Here is a 22,190-nt window from a genome sequence, read left to right as displayed (position 1 = left end):
TCAAGCTATTCTCCAAAGCACTCGAAGGCAGGACAAGAAGCAACGAATGGAAACTAACGAAAGAGAGAAGCAACCTAGAACTAAGGAGAAACTTCCTGACAGTTAGAACAATTAACCAGTGGAACAACCTGCCTCCAGAAGTTGTGAATGCTCCATCACTGGAGGTTTTTAAGAAGAGATTGGACAGCCATTTGTGTGAAATGGTATAGGGCATGGGTAGGCAACCTTGGCTCTTTTATGACTCGTGGACTTCAACTCCCAGAATTCCTGAGCCAGCCATGCTGAGGGAAAAGGGAGAGTTTCCAAGCTGAGCCATGCTGGCTCAGGAATTCTGGGAGTTGAAGTCCACGAGTCATAAAAGAGCCAAGGTTGCCTACCCCTGGTCTAGTCTCTTCTTAAAAACCTCCAGGGATGGAGTGCCCACAATTTCTGGAGGCAAGCTGTTCCACTGGTTAATTGTCCTCACTGTCAGGAAGTTTCTCCTTAATTCCAGGTTTCTTCTCTCTTTGATCAGTTTCAAACCATTGTTTTTCGTCCTTCCCTCTGGTGCTCTGGTGAACAAACTGACCCCCTTCCTTGTGGCAGCCCCTCAGAGACTGGAACACTGCTATTATGTCTCCCCTATTTCTTTTCTTTAGACTAGCCAAACCCTAAATCCCGTAGCCGTTCTTCGTATGTTTTAATCTCCAGGCCTTTGATCATCTTAGTTGCTCTTATGGTTTGACGATTCGCTTAAAACATTTATATAGCCACCCACTTCTATCAGACTCTGGGCAGCTCCCCAACAGGAGTTCAAAGAACTGAAAAACCTTATAAACCAAATTCATAAAAACAAAAGCCTGTCGCCCCAAGTCAAACTTCCCATGTGAAGCTACCACACCCTATCCCAGTGGTAGGCAACCTTGGCTCTTTTATGACTCGTGGACTTCAACTCCCAGAATTCCTGAGCCAGCATAGCCCAGCATGGAAACCTCTCCCTTTCCCCTCAGCATGGCTGGCTCAGGAATTCTGGGAGTTGAAGTCCACAAGTCATAAAAGAGCCAAGGTTGCCTACCCCTGCCATCCCATCACTTGGAGGAAAAGCCGGGTCTTCAGTGCATTAGAGAAAGCTAGGAGGGTGGAGGCCTGTTTAACCACAGGGGGAAGGTTGTTCCCTGGGACAGGGACATGCTTCCTAACCCCCATAAATTGGCAATGTTTAAAGGATGGGAGGGTTACCTACCCTATCTAATCTGGTAACCCAGATAGATGTCCTTAGGGAAAGACGATCTCTTGCAGATTTCAGTTAAGCTCCTTTAATTGTATTTGCTCTTTTGACGCTGCCTTTTGAGTCAGGATCTTGCACAGGATGTAGACCAACATCCAGGGAAATTATGCTCAAGATTTGCAGCCATTTAGATGTTAGCTAAAGCTGCTGTTATTCAAGGCACTCGTTTACCTGTTGATTCAACACTGAAACGATGTTCAAGTCCATTCTCAACAAAACTCCCTTCTTTTGGTTTAGTTTTAAAATGTTAAGGTGACCGATCATCCTCCTTTAGGCAGGACAGTCCTTCTTTTGTAAGTTCTGTCCTCTCTCGAAAAGTGTCCTCCTACATGTCCTCCTTTTCGATATTTGAAGACTAATCTGTAAATCTCTGTATTCGATCGATGGCGAGCCGATCCGTTGCGTGTGATGTGACATATTTGTATTTGACATGACGATTTGTCAAGGTTCAGTACAGTGTGGTGAGATGCGATTATGAGACGCATGCGCGCCGCACAGGCAAATTGTTTTGAGAGAGTGTGCCACGTGCCAGAGTACGCCGCACGCAAGTGGCTTTGATTACTTCTTACCGAAACACGACACGGCACACACGCACACATTAGACTCACTTTTTTTTCTTCAATTTATGTGTGTCCTCCTTCTCATTGTAAAAAAGTTGGTCACCTTAAAAATGTTGGTCTATATCTTGTTCTTGATTTGAAAGGTGAGGCTCTCTGGAGAATGGATTTCCAGCTGTCTTATTAAAAGTGGTAGCGGCTAATTAGACGCTAATGGGCCGAGACTGTATTTGGAGACTTCTTCAATCGTGCCTTATCATTCAGTGCTTTTAGCACTGCCCTATGTGTCCTTTAAATTTATAGGCACAGAAGTCTTCTCAAGCACAGCCTAAGTTCAGAAATAAACCAGCTGTGTCTTTGGAGGGATAGCAATAGAGAAATATGCTTCAGGTCGTCAGCTTTGTAGGAAGAGTCGTGCTAGCAAAAAATAAGGAGTCTGGGAGCACCTTTTCCAACTAACAAATTGAATCGGAAAGCAAAAGCTGCAGCTCACAAAATCTTACACTGTTAGGTAAATTTTGTCAGTCAGAAAAAGTGTTACTACATAGGCCAGTGGTGGCGAACCTATGGCACGCGTGCCAGAGGCGGCACTCAGAGCCCTCTCTGTGGGCACACGCGCCATGCCCCGGAGATGGCAACCGTCCCTCTTCAACCAGCCGCCCGCTAACTCGCCGAGGTCCCACGTGGCCGGATGCATCCCAGCATGGCTGGTTTCCCTCCCCCCCCATCCCATCCCTCCTGGCCTTGCATGCTCTCCTTTTCCCGGGCACGACCCAGTGCATCACCTCCTCAGCTGTTGGCCGGCTGTCCAGCTGAGAGGCAGTTTCTCTGAACTGCTGGCAGCGAGCTGCAAAGCCCCAGAGTGTGCGCCGGTCGAGGGGCGAGCAGGCTGTGGCTGCTGACAGACATTGTCAGCCCACATGTGCTCGCTGGCCTCTGTGTGCGGGGGCCGATGTGTCAAGCAGCGGTTGCCCCGGCCTGCCTTGCCTTGCCCTGCGACAATGGCACCCCTGCCCTGCCTTGTCTCACCTCACTCCACAGGACGAGCCTCCTGCCCACCTCCCCACCTGCCAGAGACCCCCTGGATCTCCCCCAATCCTGCCCGGCCCCCACAGGCGTCCCTCCCCACGAGCAACATCGAGGTGACCAGGCCCACCTTGGCCACACCCACCCAGTCTGCCATGACCACCACAGCCACGCCCACCCAGTGGGCCACGCCCACCCAGCACCCGGTGATAAATAAGTGGGTTTTGGGTTGCAGTTTGGGCACTCGGTCTCTAAAAGGTTCGCCATCACTGACATAGGCTTTTTTTTTTTATCCTGGATAGTGTCAGCCACACTCCTGCAAATTATTGCATTACAACAATTGGGATCAGATCTGTGGTCATAAATCATTACAGTCGTAAGTCGAGGGTGCCGTGTGAGCAGACCTGGTGTTACATTTTTTGTGGAGGTCATTAAGCAAATCATCGTAGCTGTTAAGTAACATGGTTAAGGCACCAGGCTAAAAAGCAGGAGGCAGTGAGTTCTAGTCTCGCCTTAGGCATGAAAGTCAGTTGGGTGGCTTTGAGTCAATCACCAGTGGACGGTGAGTTCTAGTCCTGCCTTAGGCATGAAAGCTGGCTGGTGACTTTGGTCCAATCATCCTTTCTCAGCCCAACTCAGGGTCGCTATCGGCAAAATAGAAGGAGAAAGGTGTGTTGGATATGTTTGCCATCTTACTTGTAAAAATAATAAAGGCGGAATACAAACAAACAAACAAATAAAGGAGGACAACATGCTCTTCTTTTCCCACAAACTATAAAAATGCAACAGCCCGCTTTAGGGAACCTGCGAGAATCAAGCACAGATAACAACAGAAGAAGTTTTATTGACCATTCCCAGCGTGAAAACAAGCTACATGGAATTTTCCCATTCTGTTAACACTGTAAATGTTACTTTTATATTTAAAATTGATTTTCTCCTAACGCATATACTATTCTGGAAAAAAATTTCCACCCACCCACCCCACTTAATGCAGAAGGCCCATCACTTCGTGGCTGAACTTATGTTCTTATGTTCCTTTAATTTTCTTGGCTTATTTCTCTCTGCCTTTGACTGGGGCTGATTCAAACAGCTGCTAAGGAAGATGAGTGGGAACATACAAGAGCTCTGTCTGATGGGTGGAGTTTTTTTGCTTTGTTTCACAAAGGTTAAAACTGTCACCAGTGGAGCAGAATAGAAACTTAAATGGTTGCGGAAGACTGTGATCTAAATTCTTGAAGGATCTTCATTGAAAGCTTCCTGGATAACAGCTCACTGTCTTCGGCTATCTTATCAGAATGACCTGCAGCCAACATCTGCAGAAGAAACTGGAACAGAGAAGCATAAGCAGTACTTAAAATCACACAATTCTCTCAGTCAAATACACCCAGCTCTATATTCCATCAGTATCCTATATCACAGAATATTACTGTTGAAAGAAAAGTCTTCATCGTGGTTCAGTCCAAGCTGGGGATAAACAACATGCTGACTGCTTTAGAAAGAAGGTTGCAGTTTATTAAGGTGACCAACCGTCCTCCTTTAGGGAGGACAGTCCTCCTTTTGTAAGGTCTGTCCTCCCTCAAAAAGTGTCCTCCTACATGTTCTCCTTTTTGATATTTGAAGACTAATCTGCAGGGCTTTTTGTTTTTATCATAGAACGCTCAGAACGGCGTTCCGGCACCTTTTTTTGATGGGTTTTTTTCAACTTTTGCATGAGCTGTGCTACTCCCCCTATTGGCTTTCGAAAGCCAATAGGAATTGCTGCTGAGCGCGCCAAAACACCCGGCCAGCAAACTTTGCACATGCAAGTTGTCTGCAGCGAAGGCGAATTGGCAGGAACTTTGCACCCCTCCCTGCTGCTCAACTACACCATCTCCTAGTTAGTTCCGAAGAGACTGGAGCGGTAAGTTTCTCTTGACCTTCAGCTTTGCTAGGGCAATAATGGCTGCGGGCGCAAGAGGCAGGGGTGGCGGGGGTGCTGCGGGTGGGGGTGTGAGGGGCGGCAGCAGCTGGCTGCCTCCCGTGCTGTGGGAGCCGTGGGGCCCTCTCTACACGGGGCTGCGCAGGGTGAGCGGTGGTGCTGGCGGGGTGGCTGCAGGTGGGGTGTGTGTCGACAGCGGGCTGCCCCCCAGGGCCAGAGCCGGCACGGCTGGTGCTTTGGGAGCCGCGGGGCCCGCTCTACACGGCGGGGCAGCGTTGCTGGCGGGGCGCGGCGGGCGGTTGACCTTCCATGGGCCGGGCCAGCTTTTACGATATTTTTTTCTTCAATTTATTTGCGTCCTCCTTTTCATTATAAAAAAGTTGGTCACCTTACGTTTATTGAAGAGGAGAGCCAGACAGAAAGATGGGTCTGGCAGAAAAGAGAGAAAAAAGGGCTGATCACATGTAGGGAGTGGGTTTTTATACCCTCTGGAGCCTTTTGTTTGGAAGTTATTTCCTGTGTCATGTATTTTGACCTGTGTCCCTTGGGCATCTGTGAGTTAATCCTATTATGTCCTGTCTTAGACCTTGGGTGGGGTATGTAGATTTTAGGTGTCTTTGTCTTCCTAAGCTTCTAGCTCCAACTTTCCTGAATGATCTGCATCTGCATTTCTATAGAGCTAGTTTCTGCTTGGGGGAGGGAGACCTGGGGATATTAAGAAAAACTGGGCATGCTTTCCTGCGTTTTTTTTAAATCCTTTGAGGAAATATATTTTTCTGCCCTTTTAATATTTCCTTCTCGGGGGGGGGGCTGACTTTCCACATTATCTTATGAGATGTTCACAATCCCCACTCAGCTCACTGTGACATCAAACATTACAGTGATATAAGAAAGGTTGGTGGGCAGAGAGCTAGGTTAGTAACTAGAACAGGGGTCTTCAAACTTGGCCCTTTTATGACTTGTGGACTTCAACTCCCAGAATTCCTCAGCCAGGCACACGTGCCTGGCTGAGGAATTCTGGGAGTTGAAGTCCACAAGTCATAAAAGGGCCAAGTTTGAAGACCCCTGAACTAGAAGATGAACGGGTCAACCTGAACAGGTTACGCTGAGCATGTGTTGAATTCACAGCCCTGAAAATATTCTTAACTCCTTTGTCCCTAACCAGCTTGGCAGTGGTTGGGATAAGGAGAGTTGTGTGACCCAACAAGAATAGGATTATCACAAGCTCCTCACTCGGTTTTACAGTTTTGGAAAACCCTAGTCATTCTTCAATCCAGAGAATTTTAAACAAATCACTATCGGGATTCAATCCTGAATATTTCTGATACTTACCAATGTTTGCACAGGAATCCATATTAGAACAGCAGTAGCTCAAATAATTTGGTGGAAATGGTTAAGAAGATTTAACCCAAGCATAGAACTTTCTTCTCTCAAATAACATTTGATTGTTAGTATATAAGATTCACTTAACAACTGTGTTACTAACTTAACAACTGCAGCGATTTATTTAACAAATGTGGCAAGTAAGGTCGTAAAATGGGGCAAAATTCACATAACAAATGTCTCACTTAGCAACATAAATTTTGGGCTCAACTGTGGTCGTAAGCTGAGGACTACCTGTACTACATGTTGGCCTGTAGACTTGCCTATTCATCTATCTACTACAGGGGTCTTCAAACTTGGCAACTTTAAGACTTGTGGACTTCAACTCCCAGAATTCCTCAGCCAGCCCTTGGAGTTGAAGTCCACAAGTCTTTTTTTTTTTTTTTTTTTTAAAGAAATTTTATTTATTTTTCAATCATAAAAAAACATCATAAATGTACACAATAACACAATAACAATAACCCCCCACCCACCCCCCGGACTCCCCAAACCTAATCCCAGGATAATATTCATATAAAAGTAAACAAATATTAATCTCTCTAGCTCTACAAAGTATCTTGGTCTACTAGAAAAGGTAGTAGAAATAAACCAACTTGCAAAGTTAAAAACCTAACCTGTATTCTACCACTTTATGTTTCTTTTGAATATAAACAATCCATCTTCCCCATATTGATAAAAATTGTTCATTCGAGTGATTCTTCAAATAAGCCGAAATCTTTGCCATTTCAGCAAGATACGAAACTTTCAGTCTCCAGTCTCCCATCGTTGGCAGAGTTGGGCTCTTCCAATTTTGGGCTATTAACAGTCTAGCAGCAGATAAACAATAAAGCATCAAATTTGTCTCTTTTACATCTAAATTCTGCACAATACCTAAAAGGAACAATTGTGGTAGAAAAATAATCCTTTTTTTGAAAATCTGCTGTAGGTTCCACCATAGTTGTATCCAAAAAGCCTTGATAATCTTACAAGTCCACCACATATGGAAAAACGTTGCATCTGGGTGACCACATCTCCAACACTTGGATTCATAATTCGGATAAATACGAGACATAGTTGATCTATAAAACATCTTATAAAAATTTTCACGTAAATTCTGAGCTTGTGTGAACTTCACATTTCTCACCCAGATAAGTCCACAAGTCTTAAAATTGCCAAGTTTGAAGACCCCTAATCTACTACTTCTTTTACAGTTCACAGATTTTAATCTATGAAAATCTGATTGTGCCAGACAGTAAAAGAAGTAAAGCTTGCTCTTGAAGGCCACATAGAATATCCGTGTTACTTTCCTGACAATAGTGAAGAAGTAGTGTGTCGTTTCTCTCTTCCACGATCTTTTTCAAAAGCATCCCGTCGAATCAGATTTCCTCATGATTTCTCAAGTTCTAATAACGTTTTGCTCTGCTTCTTTCTTTCTTTATTTTTTTCAAGCATGATAAAGTTGGCTAAATAGTGCTCCCTGGTGGGAGAGTTAGAGATTCCCAAAGTTGTTCTGAAAACTTTGAGATATTTTCTTTCAACCTCATTTATCGTGAATGAAGGCAAATATATACACGTCCCAGGATGATGTTGAAGGATCCAATTTGGGTTGTTCACCAGGATCAGAAGTTTAGTCTTCCGAGCTTTCGGACTCATGATGGAGCCCACCCTCAGGAAACTTCTCTCTCACCAGAATGTGTGCCTTATTTATTTCCGTGTCCTAGACCAGACTTTTTCAGCCTTGGCAACTGGAAGATGCGTGGACTTTAAATCCCATGATGGATTGAAAAGAGGATGGAACTGGCAAAGATGGTGAAGCTGACTGCATTAATTGGGCATTCCTTCACTGGAGGTCTTTAAGAGGAAACTGGATATATGTCTGAAATGGTGTAGGTAGGGACTCCTGCTTGAGCAGGGGGTTGGACTAGAAGACCTCCAAGGTCCCTTCCAATTCTGTTATTCTATTCTATTCTATTCTATTCTATTCTATTCTATTCTATTCTATTCTATTCTATTCCCCATTTTCTATTCTATTCTATTCTATTCTATTCTATTCTATTCTATTCTATTCTATTCTATTCTATTCTATTCTATTCCATTCCATTCTATTCTATTCTATTCCCCATTTTCTATTCTATTCTATTCTATTCTATTCTATTCTATTCTATTCTATTCTATTCCTATTCTAGGACAAGAATGCAAATAGTTTTGGAAACAGCTTCTGGACTTTCTGCGTGAAAGAGAAAAAAAAAATGAAACCTTGACTTTGGGTTTTGACAATTAGGTGGGTTATTATTATAGAAATAGCTAGAGGTTATTATTTGCAATAACTACAAAGTTGATATTACAACTTTACTATGCATCTTACAGCACTGAAAAAAGTTAGAAGTCACTGCCTGTTTATTTCTTTTCCCCCTTTCCCTCACTTTATCCCCTCTATTGCCTTTCTTTTCTGTTTTCCACTGTCTTTATTTCTGTTTGTATTTTATATTAAGAAAAAAGCCTTTAATGATGATCATGACAGATAGATAGATAGATAGATAGGTAGGTAGGTAGGTAGGTAGGTAGGTAGGTAGGTAGGTAATCAGGCAGGCAGGCAGGCAAGCAGGCAGGCAGGCAGGCAGACAGACAGACAGATGATAGATGGATGGATGGATGGGTGGGTGGATGGGTAGATAGACAGACAGACAGATGATAGATGATGGATGGTTGGATGGATAGATAGGTAGTTAGGTAGGTAGGTAGGTAGGTAGGCAGGCAGGCAGGCAGGCAGGCAGGGAGGCAGATATGTGGACTTCAAGTCCCAGAATTCCCCAGTCAGCTATGCTATGCTGGGTGGGGATTTCTATGACTTGAATTCTACACATCTTCAAGCTGCCAAGATTGAGAAACACTGGTCTAGTAGACTGTGATCTAATACTTTATAATAGCTGAGATAGCACTACAGCCAGAATGACATTCCTAGGAGAGATAGGCACTACTCTTCCTTAATCTATTGGCAGAAAATATGTGTGTATGATAACTAATCTGCAAAGTGACCTTTAAACTATTTGTGGGTATAGTATATGTGGTCTGGATGCCTGTTTTCTTTGGAGTAGTGTGTTTGTGTGGGGGGTTTGAGTTCTAAGAAGACAAGAGCTGCTAGGTAAAAGGTTATTCCTTCTTATCATTATACCCTTTATTCTCTGCTTTTTTCTAAAGGAACTTTGCAAACATTTACTTAATGCTTCAGGAATCAGCCTCATAACAATTCTTGCCAACAGATTCCTTTTAGTTCCATACACGTTCAGACTCTTAAACGCCTCTGTACTTTATGACAATAACAGCAGCAGCAGCAACAACAACAACAATAATAATAATAATTTAAAATTTGTTTGCCACCCAACTCAACACAAGGCAACTCCGGGTGGCAAACAAATGCAAAAGACTGAACTACAAAATACCAATCCTTACTGCAACTTAAATAAGGATTTTAAAATGGACAATTTAGATTAGTTTGTGGGGGTTTTTCCCCAAAGCTGTGAAGCCTGTTGGGTCAAAGGCAACAGGAGAGCTAATTCATCTGAGAAGATCAAGGGGCCAAGCTATCAGTCAAAAAGTCCCTGGTTCAGTCTTCCCTCTACAACATCGATCAGTTGAATAGGTGACTTGAGTAAGCCTGCAAGAAGAGAATAATAAAACTGACCTATGTTACAAGCTTTTTGAAAAGAATCGTGCTGGGGTAGGCACCCTCGGCTCTTTTATGACTCATGGACTTCAACTCCCAGAATAGCTGACTCAGGAATTCTGGGAGTTGAAGTCCATGAGTCATAAAAGAGCCGAGGGTGGGCCTACTGAAGGCAAATTTTAAGGGGGAGAATTGAGAAATCTTGTCCAGTCATTGTTGTTTCCCCCCACACACACTTTGGACTGAAAACTCCTAATGGCTGGTTGTCTTTTTGCTTTCTCTCAACACCCTGTTTCTCTTAGAGCAATACATGATGTCAAACTACTAATGTGGGAATGAACAAAGTGAGATTCAAAGTAGAAGTAGACTCTGATTAATGGTTTGTTATTTGGTCTTACCTGGAAAAACAAGATGTTGAGCAGGTACCACAAGTACGTTAAGTTTTATAAGGTCTCCTGCCTCGGTCCAGGGGTCTGGACTGGAGGATCTCCAATGTTCCTCCCATCCCTGTGATTCTATTACATCTACAGGCAGTCTTTGACGTACGACCGCAATGGAGCTTGCATCGAGCGAACCAATAATTCTCTATAGGCATGGTTTCTGGCAAAACCATTGTAAAATGCAGTCATATGACTATAGAATGCTGCAAACAAGCCATAAATGCAGCTGTGTTTCTGGGTACCAAAAGTACAGTCATGTGACTGCAGAGGAGACTCAACCGTCAGAACTTCGAATTCTGGGTCATAAATCCCCTTTTTTGAGTCAGTCGTAAGCCAAGGATTGCCTGTATTTTCAAATGGCTAAAGGCCACCCCACAGTAGGCAGGTGAGCGGACATGTCACACTAGGTTTGGGACCCTGGCAGCCACTGACTTAACCACTCTAAGGGAGACAGAATGCCACTGCCTCCATTGGTCTGTGGGGAGCCCAGGTCCAATATGGGATCAGATCCAAGGAGTTCACTCACCTGAGGCTTCCTGTAGCCTTTCCTTTCAAGGAATTGTTCAAAGGCATACGTTCCATGCAGTGGAGATTCTAATTCTGCCTCGGCCTGCAAGAGATTTTATTCATTTCCCACGTCAAGAGACTACTTGAGTTGGAACAGAACAGAACAGAACACAACAGAACAGAACAGAATAGAATAGAATAGAATAGAATAGAATAGAATAGAATAGAATAGAATAGAATAGAATAATGAATAGAATAGAATAGAATAGAATAGAATAGAATAGAATAGAATAGAATAGAATAGAATAAAGAATTAGAATAGAATAGAATAGAATAATGAACAGAATAGAATAGAATAGAATAATGAGAAGAAGAAGAAGAAGAAGAAGAAGAAGAAGAAGAAGAAGAAGAAGAAGAAGAAGAAGAAGAAAAGAAGCAAAAGCAGAAGCAGCAGAAGAAGAAGCAGAAGAAGCAGAAGAAGAAGAAGCAGAAGAAGAAGAAGAAGAAGAAGAAGAAGAAGAAGAAGAAGAAGAAGAAGAAGAAGAAGAAGAAGAAGAAGAAGAAGAAGAAGAAGAAGAAGAAGAAGAAGAAGAAGAAGAAGAAGAAGAGGAGGAGGAGGAGGAGGAGGAGGAGGAGGAGGAGGAGGAGGAGACTATGACCATGAGGTACTTGGTGCTCCCTCTCAGCTTGATGCTTTTCTTGAAGATGTTTCGTTACCAAACTAAGTAATATCATCAGTGCAGTATTAATAAAGAATTAAAAAGCAATAACTTTAAAACAGGGCTAAAACACACACCAGAAGTAGTGAGGAGATTCAACACTGAGGGGAGCCAGCAAAGAATACAATGTGGAATGCTGCGAAGTTACCTTTTGGACAATCTTCTTCCTGGCGTTCAAGAAGATTTGCAGACATTCCGGAATTTCTTCCTTCTCAGTTGCTCGCTTCTTTTTCCACGTCTTTGGGGGAAGGTACCAGGCTCCATATTTAATCTTTTCCCATTTGGGCTCAGAAGGGGTTAGCTAAAGGCAAGAGACGTCAGACTTGTTTTTCCAACGTCCTGATCATTGGTGCATTTTCTGCAAGTATAATACCGAGCAATGATCGAGGACGTCTCCAGACCGATGGTCTTTTAGTTCTTCAGCTCTTTGGGTTGCACAGAATAACAGAGTTGGGAGGGACCTTGGAGGTCTTCTAGTCCAACCCCCGGTGCAAGCAGGAAACCCTATATACCAGTGGTGGCGAACCTATGGCACGCATTCCAGAGGCGGCACTCAGAGCCCTCTCTGTAGGCACCACGCACCATGCCCTGGAGATGGCAACCGTCCCTCTTCAACCAGCCGCCCGCTAACTCGCCGAGCTCCCACGTGGCCGGATGCATCCCAGCATGGCTGGTTCCCCTCCCCCCCCATCCCATCCCTCCTGGCCTTGCGTGCTCTCCTTTTCCCGGGCACAACCCACTGCATCGCTTCCTCAGCTGTCGGCCGGCCATCCAGCTCAGAGGGGGCTTCTCTGAACTGCTGGCAGTGGGCTGCAGAGCCCCAGAGTGCGCCGGTCAAGGGGCCGGCAGGCTGTGGCTGCTGACGGACACTGTCGGCCCCCATGCGCTCGCTGGCTTCTGTGTGCGGGGGCCGATGGTGTCAGGCAGCAGCCGCCCCGGCCCCTGCCTCGCCTTGCCCTGCGACAATGGCACCCCCGCCCTGCCTCGCCTTGCCCAGCCTCACCCCGCAGGACGAGCCTCCTGCCCACTGCCCCACCTGCCAGAGACCCCCTGGATCTCCCCCAACCCTGCCTGGCCCCCACAGGCGTCCCTCCCCATAAGCAACATCGAGGTGACCACGCCCAGCTTGGCCACACCCACCCAGTCTTCCATGACCACCACAGCCATGCCCACCCAGTGAGCCACGCCCACCTGGCACCCGGCAATAAATAAGTGGGTTTTGGGTTGCAGTTTGGCCACTCGGGCTCTAAAAGGTTCGCCATCACTGCTATATATCATGTCAGACAAATGGCTGTCCAATCTCTTCGTAAAAAACCTCCAGTGATGGAGCACCCGCAACTTCTGGAGGCGTTCCACTGATTTTAGGAAGTAGTTGCTGGCCTTGCTGAAGTCTCACGAGACTACCTGGGGCATTCTGGGAGTTGAAGTCCACCCATCTTGAAAATTACCGAGGCCGACCAACCTGGCCCACTTATTTTTTTTTTTTTTACGTGACACACACATGATCAAATCCCTCCAGAACTATCTCAGTGTCTGTTACCGTTGCCGTCATTTTGCTCTCCTTACCTTTGTGGGAGCCCTCTTCCGGAACCGATGCCTCCCCAGGTATTGTCTCAGCTCTGCTGGTATTTGATACAGCTCCACTATTTTAAGGGGCAGGGCTGTCTTGATATCCGTTTCGTACCTCGTGTCAAAGAGCTTCATGATAGTGTCTTCGTCAATATTGTATTTCTCGCCTCCCTGGGACAGTAAACCAAGCATACACGTTCAGGTAACATTGCAAACACCTCTTGGTTGTGAGTGTGAAAAACAGTCATCGGTCACTTTTTTCAGTGCCGTTGTAACTTGGAACGGTCACTAAAGGAATCGTCGTAAGTCGAGGATCGTCTGTATCGTTCTTAGTCCGTACTGTACTTCAATTTTCTTTTGTCTTTGAACACTGTCCAATGGTCGAATTATTGTCACGCCTGCACTGGAGGCCTAGTTGTGTGTTCTTTAAGTCCTTTAAAGCAGGGGCCTTCAATCTTGGCAACTTGACGGCTTGTGGACTTCAACTCCCAGAATTCCTCAGCCAGCTGGGCATGGCTGGCTGAGGAATTCTGGGAGTTGAAGTCCACAAGTCATCAAGTTGCCAAGATTGAAGGCCCCTGCTTTAAACATTGTGCTCTACCATATAATAATAATAATAATAATAATAATAATAATAATAATAATAATAATAATAATAATAATAGGAAGAAGAAGAAGAAGAAGAAGAAGAAGAAGAAGAAGAAGAAGAAGAAGAAGAAGAAGAAGAAGAAGAAGAAGAAGATGATGATGATGATGATGATGATGATGATGATCAGGAAGGCTTACTGACTACTGGAGAGACCAAACTGGCCTACAAGAAAGACCAAATGAAGAACAGAATAGAGGCATGGGAACACAAAGCACTACATGGCCAGTACATTAAAAAAATAGCTGGGAAAGCAGATAATAAGACCTGGCAATGGCTAAGAGCAGGAAAATTGAAGAAGGAGACCGAGGGTCTAATTTTGGCTGCACAAGACCAAGCCTTAAGGACAAATGCATACAAAGTCAAAATTGAGAAGGCAGCAACAGACAGTAAGTGCTGCCTATGCAAAGAAGCTGAAGAAACAGTGGACCACCTGGTAAGCTGCTGCAAGAAGATTGCACAGACTGACTACAAGCAGTGGCATGACAAAGTAGCAACAATGGTGCATTGGAAGATCTGCAAGAAATATCATTTGCCTGTAAGCAAAAACTGGTGAGATCATAAAATAGAGAAAGTCATAGAAAATGATAAAATTAAACTGCTCTGGGACTTCAGAATTCAAACAGACAAGCACCTGCAACATAACACCCCGGACTTAACAATTGTCGATAAGAAAGACAAAAAAGTCTGGGTAGTGGACGTGGCAGTGCCTGGAGACAGTAGAACAGATGAGAAAGAACTGGAGAAGATAACAAAATACAAAGACCTACAAATAGAAATAGAAAGACTGTGGCAAAGGCAAGCAAGGGTAGTACCAATAGTAATAGGGGCCTTGGGTGCAATCCCAAAACAACTGGAGCACCACTTGGACACCATTAGCATTGACAAATTCGCCATTAGTCAATTGCAAAAGGCGGCCTTACTAGGAACTGCTTCCATCCTGCAATAATATCTGTAATACCATCAAACATCCACATCTGCTTATCCCAGGTCCTTGGGAAGGACTCGATAGGTAGACAAAATGCCAAATCCAGTCTGAACATCTGGCTGACTGTGTGATGATCCATAATAATAATAATAATAACAACAACAACAACAACAACAACAATAGGGCAAACTTGCTTTTATTATGGGTCAATAATTGTTGAGGGCAGCCTTCTTTTTCCTGTCCTCTACTGTGTCTTTCACAAGAGTCTGCCATGACTCATGTGCAGAACACCCTAATCAGACTTTCAATCCATGCTGAATCATCAAGCCTCTTTAGAAAATCCTTTCCTATTTCCTCTTTTTTTTATTTTTTTACCCCATCGCAAAAGTTTTAAAACAATGTCAACATTCTCCTTAGGTTCATATTTCTGCCGTTTCTGATTTCCTAATTGGTTCCCAAGGCTACTTCTGCTTAATGGGTAACAATAAGAGAACCGAGATAAAACGTGACATGCAGCAGGCATGTTGAGAAAATCAATGGTTCAAAAGTCAAATATTTTCTAATATTCTAATAATATCATTTTACAATGCCTTGGTAAGGCCACACTTGGAATCCTGCATCCAGTTTTGGTCACCACGATGTAAAAAAGATGCTGAGACTCTAGAAAGAGTACAGAGAAGAGCAACAAAGATGATCAGGGGACTGGAGGCTAAAACATATAAGGAATGGCTGCTGGAATTGGGTATGTCTAGTTTAACAAAGAGAAGGACGAGGGGGACATGATAGCAGTGTTCCAATATCTCAGGGGCTGCCCCAAAGAAGAGGGAGTCAAGCTATTCTCCAAAGCGCCTGAAGGCAGGACAAAAAGCAATAGATGGAAACTAACCAAAGAGAGAAGCAACCTAGAAACTTCCTGACAGTTAGAACAATTAACCAGTGGAACAACCTGCCTCCAGAAGCAGTGAATGCTCCAACCCTGGAAGTTTTTAAGAAGAGACTGGACAACCGTTTGTCTGAAATGGTATAGTGTTTCCTCCCTGAGCAGGGGGTTGGACTTGATGACCTCCAAGGTCCCTTCCAACTTTTTTATTATTATTATTATTATTATTATTATTATTATTATTATTATTATTATTATTATTATTATTATTATTATTATTATTATTATTTCATTGTGTTAATGTCAGATAGGAATAATAGTTACAGGTAGTCCTCGGCGTACATCAGTTCGTTTAGTGACCGTTTGAAGTTACAACGGCACTGAAAAAAGTGACTTATGACTGCTTGTCACACAACCGTTTCAGCATCCCCAAGGTCGCGTGAACAAAATTCGGACGCTTGGGAACTGACTCATATTTACGACGGTTGCAGCGTCCCGGGGGTGATGTGATCCCCTTTTGCGACTTTCTGACAAGCAAAGTCAATTGGGGAAGCCAGATTCACTTAACAACCATGTTACTGACTTAACAACTGCAGTGATTCACTTAAGAACCGTGGCAAGAAAGGTTGCATAATGGGGCAAAAGTCACTTAACAAATGTCTCGCTTAACAACGGAAATTTTGGGCCCGATACAAGTGTATTGGGTAGAGCAGGGGTCTTCAAACGTGGCCTTTTTATGACTTGTGGACTTCAACTCCCAGAATTCCTCAGCCAGCGTGCCAAGGGCCAAGTTTGAAGATTCATCCAGATGCTTTCTTATTGTCCTTAGTAGAGACCTGCTGTTATTTTGCGTGTTGAGTCAACACTACCCTTCTTCCGTTAGAAAAATTTGCTTGTCATCACTCTGCATTGCTGTTGTTGTTCGGTCGCTAAGTTGCGTCCAACTCTTCAGATCGCATGAACCAGAACACACCAGCCCTTCTCTCTCCCCCCCCCACCCATCCTCCACTGTCTCCCAGAGTTTGCCCGTATTCATGTGATTAAATGAACGGTTGTAAGTGAAGGACCATCTATATAGAGGTATCAAACGAGGGGTGTGTGTTTGCTTGCTGCGTTTACACTGCCTGCTCAGTTGTAGCGGTTTTCATTCCACAGATATTTTTACTTACCATTGCATTAACCCATTCACAAAATTCCTTTGTTACCCGCTTGACGTTTTCATCCAGGGGGGGAACGTAATCTATTTTGGCTGCCTGTTGTCTCTGCGCCACCTCTTTCTTACTAAACCAGGTGTAGGGGTTCTTTTTTTTGTGCATCCAGCTGCAGATACAAAAAGGGTAGAGTCCGTCATTAAATGAATGAGACAAAAATAAAACCAAAAAAATAATAATAATAATTGCTAGAGTACTGGTAGTCTTTGACTTACATCCATTGGCTTAGTGACTCTTCAAAGTTACAAGAGCATTCATTCTGTTCATATCTTTTTGTAAGGGCCTAAAGATCAGTCGACTTGGGCCTCCAGTGTGGGAACAGCGCAATAGAAGTGATTGAGTAACAACAGATTCCCCCCTCCCACTCTATCCCCACCCTCCTCCTGTGTCCTTGGTTTTAATGTCTGATTTTAACTTTTTATGCTTTAACTGTATATGTAACTGTAAGCTGCCCAGAGTTACCCTATGGCAGGTCTAGGGAACCTTGGCTCTTTTATGACTTGTGGACTTCAACTCCCAGAATTCTTGAGCCAGCATGGCTGGTTCAGGAATTCTGGGTTTTGAAGTCCACAAGTCACAAAAGAGCCACGGTTGCCTACCCCTGCCCTAGGGTAAGATGGGCAGCCAATAAATTGTATAAATTAATTAATTAATATAATCAAATAGGAAGATCTGAGGCACGCTTTGGAAGGATATAGTCCAGAGGTTTGTGCCGCAAGAGTCCATGTTCTGTGACATGAATCAAAATGCCTTTGTAATCCAATCACAGACAGATAAACTCAAATAAAGATGATTCCAAAACAGATATTTATTCAGTCAGAAAGCAATACTTGCTATTTGTAGATTCCGTCTGGATATTGCACATCTGTTCATCTTCATTAGGTAAATTCATTAGTTCCTCCACATCAACTTCTTACGTGGAATGGGACCATCTGAGTCATCCGATGGCCCCATGCTAATCTCAGACAAAGAACATTCCAAACTGGCACTTAGCCAGTATATCCTGTGATGAACTTTAGTGGCTCCTCCCACAGATCTGTTAACATGAGATAGCTGACTAGCTAAACTACATTACCCATAAGCCATCTCTTAAGGAGACAGCACTTAACCCAATAAATGCCAAACATTCTAACATACAGCTCTACATGCTCTAGTCAGGGTTACAACGATTCAGAACTGTCCACGACCATTTTCCTTCACACTTCAACCCATAGCAAGGCCCAAGCACTACCCATCGTTTGGCTACGGCATGGGGAATTGGGCCCCCCAAGTTTTTCTTTCTTTATTTCATTTTTATTTGTTAAAAACTGCATTAATATAATCAAATATGAAGATCTGAGGCACGCTTTGGAAGGGTATAATCCAGAGGTTCGTTCCACAAGAAGTCACCTCCATGTTTGTTCTCACCTCAGCCCACAGCAAAGCCCTAAACCAGGGGTAGGCAAGCTTGGCTCTTTTATGACTTGTGGACTTCAACTCCCAGAATTCCTCAGCCAGCTTTGCCTACCCCTTCCCTAAACGCTGCCCATCATTTGGCTACAGCATGGGAATTGGATCGCCTAATTTTTTTTATTTTTTTATTTCACTTTTATTTGTTAAATTTGCATCTTGCTGATTTCACTACTCACGGAAGGGTGGAGCTGTAGCTTCTCTTTGGGGGCACGTCATACTTCACACGATATTGGGAAGGCGAAGGGATAGCTGCGTCCTCTTTACTATAATCTGGGGATGTTCGAGTCAGCTGCATCCCAGGGTCCAGGAGCTTCATAACGTCATCAAAAAGCTGTGAGGGTACAGCAAGATATGACACTGTTTTTCCTGTCTGAACAATCTCAAATTTCAGATGGGGGGGGGTTGGAAAAAGCAGAGCAGGGTGCAAATAAGCAAAATCAGAGGGCCATTGCAAAGAGCCCGAGGTTTTTACTACAGGTTCCATTGTGAGAAAAACACTGAATTATTAAAGACATATGAAAATAAAGAGCTTAGGAGAACGACAGAATAATAAAGTTGGAAGGGACCTTGGAGGTCTTCTAGTCCAACCCTGTGCTCCTAAGTAGGAGACACTATACCGTTCCAGACAAGTGGTTGTCCAGTCTCTTCTTAAAAGCCTCCAGTGATGGAGCATCCACAACTTCTGGAGACAAGCCGTTCCACTGGTTATTTGTTCCCACTGTTAGGAAGTTTCTCCTTAGTTCTAGGTTGCTTCTCTTCTTGATTAGTTTCCATCTATTGTTTCTTGTCTTGCTTTTGGTGCTTTGTGGAAGCCTCTCAAATATCGGAAGACTACTATCATGTCTCCCCCAGTCCTTCTTTTCACTAGACTAAAATACCCAATTCCTGGATGACCTCCAAGGTCTCTTCCAACTCTGTTGTTGTTGTTGTTGTTGTTGTTACTACTACTACTAGTAATAGTACTAGTAGTAGTAGTAGTATTAACTGTATCGTTGATTAATAATGGAGAAATTCATTTTATTGCATTTTTAGACCATTTGGTCTAGTGGTTAAGGTAGCAGAAATCAGGAAATTGCGAGTTCTAATTCTGCCTCAGCCATGAAAGCCAGCTGAGTGACTTTGGGCCAGACACTCTCTCTCAACCCATCCTACCTGACAGGGTGGTTGCTTTGAGGAAAATAAGAGAAGGAAAGTGTGTTGGATCTGTTCACCGCCTTGAGTTATTTGTAAAAAGAATAAAGGCGGGATACAAAATAAATAAATGAACAAGTTCATTTTACCTCTGGAGGCACACTCTCTTCCAGATGTGGATAAAGTGCCAGTGGGTGTTGCACTTGGGTATGCTTGGTCTGAGTAATGTTGTCTGCCTTGGCTTTCTGAGGTGTAGGAAGTCTGGAGTGAAGTACTTTGCGCTTACTCAGCAAGTCTCTGGATTTGTACGGGACAATCTGCGAAGCATCCAGTTTCTTATACTGTAGGATTATCGGGGTGGGCCCTTTTGTGCCTTGAATTATTATGTTGTCCAAAGGTGGAGGGCAGCCACTTCTGAAATCATCCAGGCCATTTTTCAGGAATTTCCATCGCTGAGCGTTGAGAGAATCAGAGAATTTCTCTTTGTTACTGGCCTGTTTTTGAAAACACTTGGAAGGCAATTTTTCTTTATACCTGGATGGAAAGAGGTATGGCCAGCATTTAAAGCAAACGTCTCTGGGCTACAATAGTTCTAAAATGAACTGGGAATCTATTAGCTTTCCTTACATTATTCAGTTCATCAACATTTGTTTGTGTTTTGCCAAAGGACATACAGGTAGTCTTTCTTTGGCAACTGCCTTATTTAATGACCGTTCACAGTTACAACAGTGAGGGAAAGAAACTTTGCGACCAATACAAACATTGATGGCCTTTGCAGGTCTATAAATCCTAGCTTAAATATGGTGAAGGCAGGAGACACCGTTATCTAGAGGCCCATTAGCAAAAGGCAGCGTTGTACTCCTCGTTGCCTGTTTCTTGACCACTCCCTTCAACAAAGCTGATTGTGCAGAATATGGCTACCATCCAAGATTCACACTACACCAAGAATCAAGTAAACAATACCCTAGTCAGGGAACTAGTAAAGCAGACAAATCAGCTAACTGTAAGCAATAGTCTAATGGAGGAACCACCAAGAACACTCCCGCCAATGCTGATCAGGCAAGCCACTAATATATAAAAATGAGAGCAAACCTTACTTCCTTCTACCACTGATGACATTACCTAGTTTGGTAATGAAATGTCTGCAAGAAAACCAGCAAGCTCAGAGAGCACCAAAGTTCTCATATAGTTCAACTCTGAGCTACAAATATTCTCTGTTATCAGGGCTATCATCTCTGGATTGTAAAGACTACGCAATCCCTAGATGTCAGCAAAGAGCTACTTTTCTTAAAGTAAGTTTTCTTGAAACTTGACAAGCTCCTTTAGGCTTTTCAATAACCTGGTGGATGGTCCTTGACTGAATGTGTTAGACTCTCTGACCTTGTGGGGTCCTTGATGCTCTCTGAGCTTGGTTATTTTCTTGCAGACATTTCATTACCCAGCTAGGTAATAGCATCAGCACTAAAAGAGAGTGGGTTTGCTCGCCACTCTCCACTACAACACAACCAATGCAAGAGTGTAATAGACCAGCACGGCTGGCTGGGGAATTCTGGGAGTTGAAATCCACAGGTCTTAAAGTTGCCAAGGTTGGGGACTATATAGGATAAACAGGCAAAAGTCTAGTACAGCACCCTCCTGAACAACAACTAATAGTCAAAAGACATGATGAAAATTTAATTTCACAACACATGGACAGACTTAACCACAGTTTCAACTGGGAAACTGTGAGCATCCTAGGCCAAGCCCAGTTTCTAATCTTGTCCTGCATCTAGATGTCAAAATAGGTTAGTTTGGTTACAGCGGAGGCTTCAGTGCCAGCCAACTGCGGTTTATTCAAATAAACCATGTTTAAGCATTTTAATTTAGCTCATTGTTTTGAAGCCAGCTTTAACTAGGATTGAGTCAGCTTTCAAGGTCATACGGTTCCTAAAATAAGTTCTAGAGTGACTGTTCACCATGATGCTTGTTCCAAATAGACATCCCTTCCTTGTCACCTGCACACTTCATCGGCTTACTGTTACTTGCTCACCAAGGGGCAGGATACACGTTGACTGGCATTAGGGCAAGCTCTTGCAACAGCTGACCAAAGGGATCCAGCTCCCTCTGCTAAAAAGGACAGGGTAGTGCTAAGGATGCTTGTCTCCCAGCAACAGGATGCTTGAGTCAACCGTTTGTTCCAGTTGCTAGGAGACAACAGCAAAGCAGTGGCAACCATAGAGATCAGCAACTGCCACAATGGTTTGGGCCTACTTGCTTTTGCTAGAGAAGCCTCCTCCACACTGATGTTTCCTAGAGGTGTTGGAACAACTGTTTCCCGAACTGACCCATGGTGGCTGCTTTGCTGAGGGGGAATTCTGGGAAATGTAGTCAACTTTTCAGTCAAAGACAAGACCTCCCCCTCTCCCCCCAATCCTTTTGCAAACCTGGATGCTTTATTTATTTGCTGGGCTCATAGGTGGCTCCAACTGAAGAACTAGCAGCAGCCATATCCTGTCAAGCACTTGGATTAAAAATGACGCGTAAGAATAAAATCAAAAAGGCCCCAAGGACCCTTAATAACAATTCACATATAAACATGCTCCTGCATAGAAAAGCAAAATACAAATAGTCCTCGACTTACGTCCACAACTGAGCCCCAAATTTACCTTGCTAAGCAAGGCAGTTGTTAAGTGAGATTGGCCTCATTTTACGACCTTTCCTGCCACCGTCGTTAAGTGAATCACTGCAGTTTTCAAGTTAGTCACACGGTTGTTAAGTGAATCTGGCTTCCCCATTGACTTTGCTTGTCAGAAGGTCGCCAAAGGGGATCACATGACCCCGGGACGCTGCCACCGTCGTAAATATGAGTCAGTCGCCAAGCGTCCGAATTTTGATCATGTGTCCATGTTGGTGCTGCAACCGTCGTAAGTGTGA

The 22,190-nt window shown here is 43.8% G+C and overlaps 1 protein-coding gene across 1 annotated transcript; it reads right to left on the bottom strand.

Moving 5' to 3' along the window:
- Positions 1-4,049: 4,049 nt before the first annotated feature.
- LOC114923430 (protein FAM47E-like) lies at positions 4,050-21,335 on the bottom strand. The gene is made up of 8 exons (XM_029286388.1): positions 21,307-21,335; positions 19,427-19,811; positions 18,323-18,477; positions 16,653-16,803; positions 13,027-13,200; positions 11,609-11,761; positions 10,761-10,844; positions 4,050-4,175 (listed from the first exon to the last, which is right to left on the bottom strand). Exons 1-8 carry the CDS (start codon positions 21,333-21,335, stop codon positions 4,050-4,052), a joined length of 1,257 nt encoding a protein of 418 aa, XP_029142221.1.
- Between the last annotated feature and the right edge of the window lie 855 nt (positions 21,336-22,190).

This window comes from Protobothrops mucrosquamatus, unplaced genomic scaffold, assembly GCF_001527695.2.
Source record: "Protobothrops mucrosquamatus isolate PMUCROS unplaced genomic scaffold, P.Mucros_1.0 scaffold3532, whole genome shotgun sequence".
Classification (NCBI taxonomy): domain Eukaryota; kingdom Metazoa; phylum Chordata; class Lepidosauria; order Squamata; family Viperidae; genus Protobothrops; species Protobothrops mucrosquamatus.
This window is presented reverse-complemented; position numbering and strand designations above follow the sequence as displayed.

Coding starts and splice junctions, on each gene's coding strand:
- LOC114923430 (XM_029286388.1), bottom strand. CDS start 21,335: ATGCCAGTCAACGTGTATCCTGCCCCTTG. Junction 19,812..21,306: donor AACGTGTATCCTGCCCCTTG/GTGAGCAAGTAA, acceptor CTTTCCATCCAG/GTATAAAGAAAAATTGCCTT. Junction 16,804..18,322: donor AGCTACAGCTCCACCCTTCC/GTGAGTAGTGAA, acceptor TTGTATCTGCAG/CTGGATGCACAAAAAAAAGA.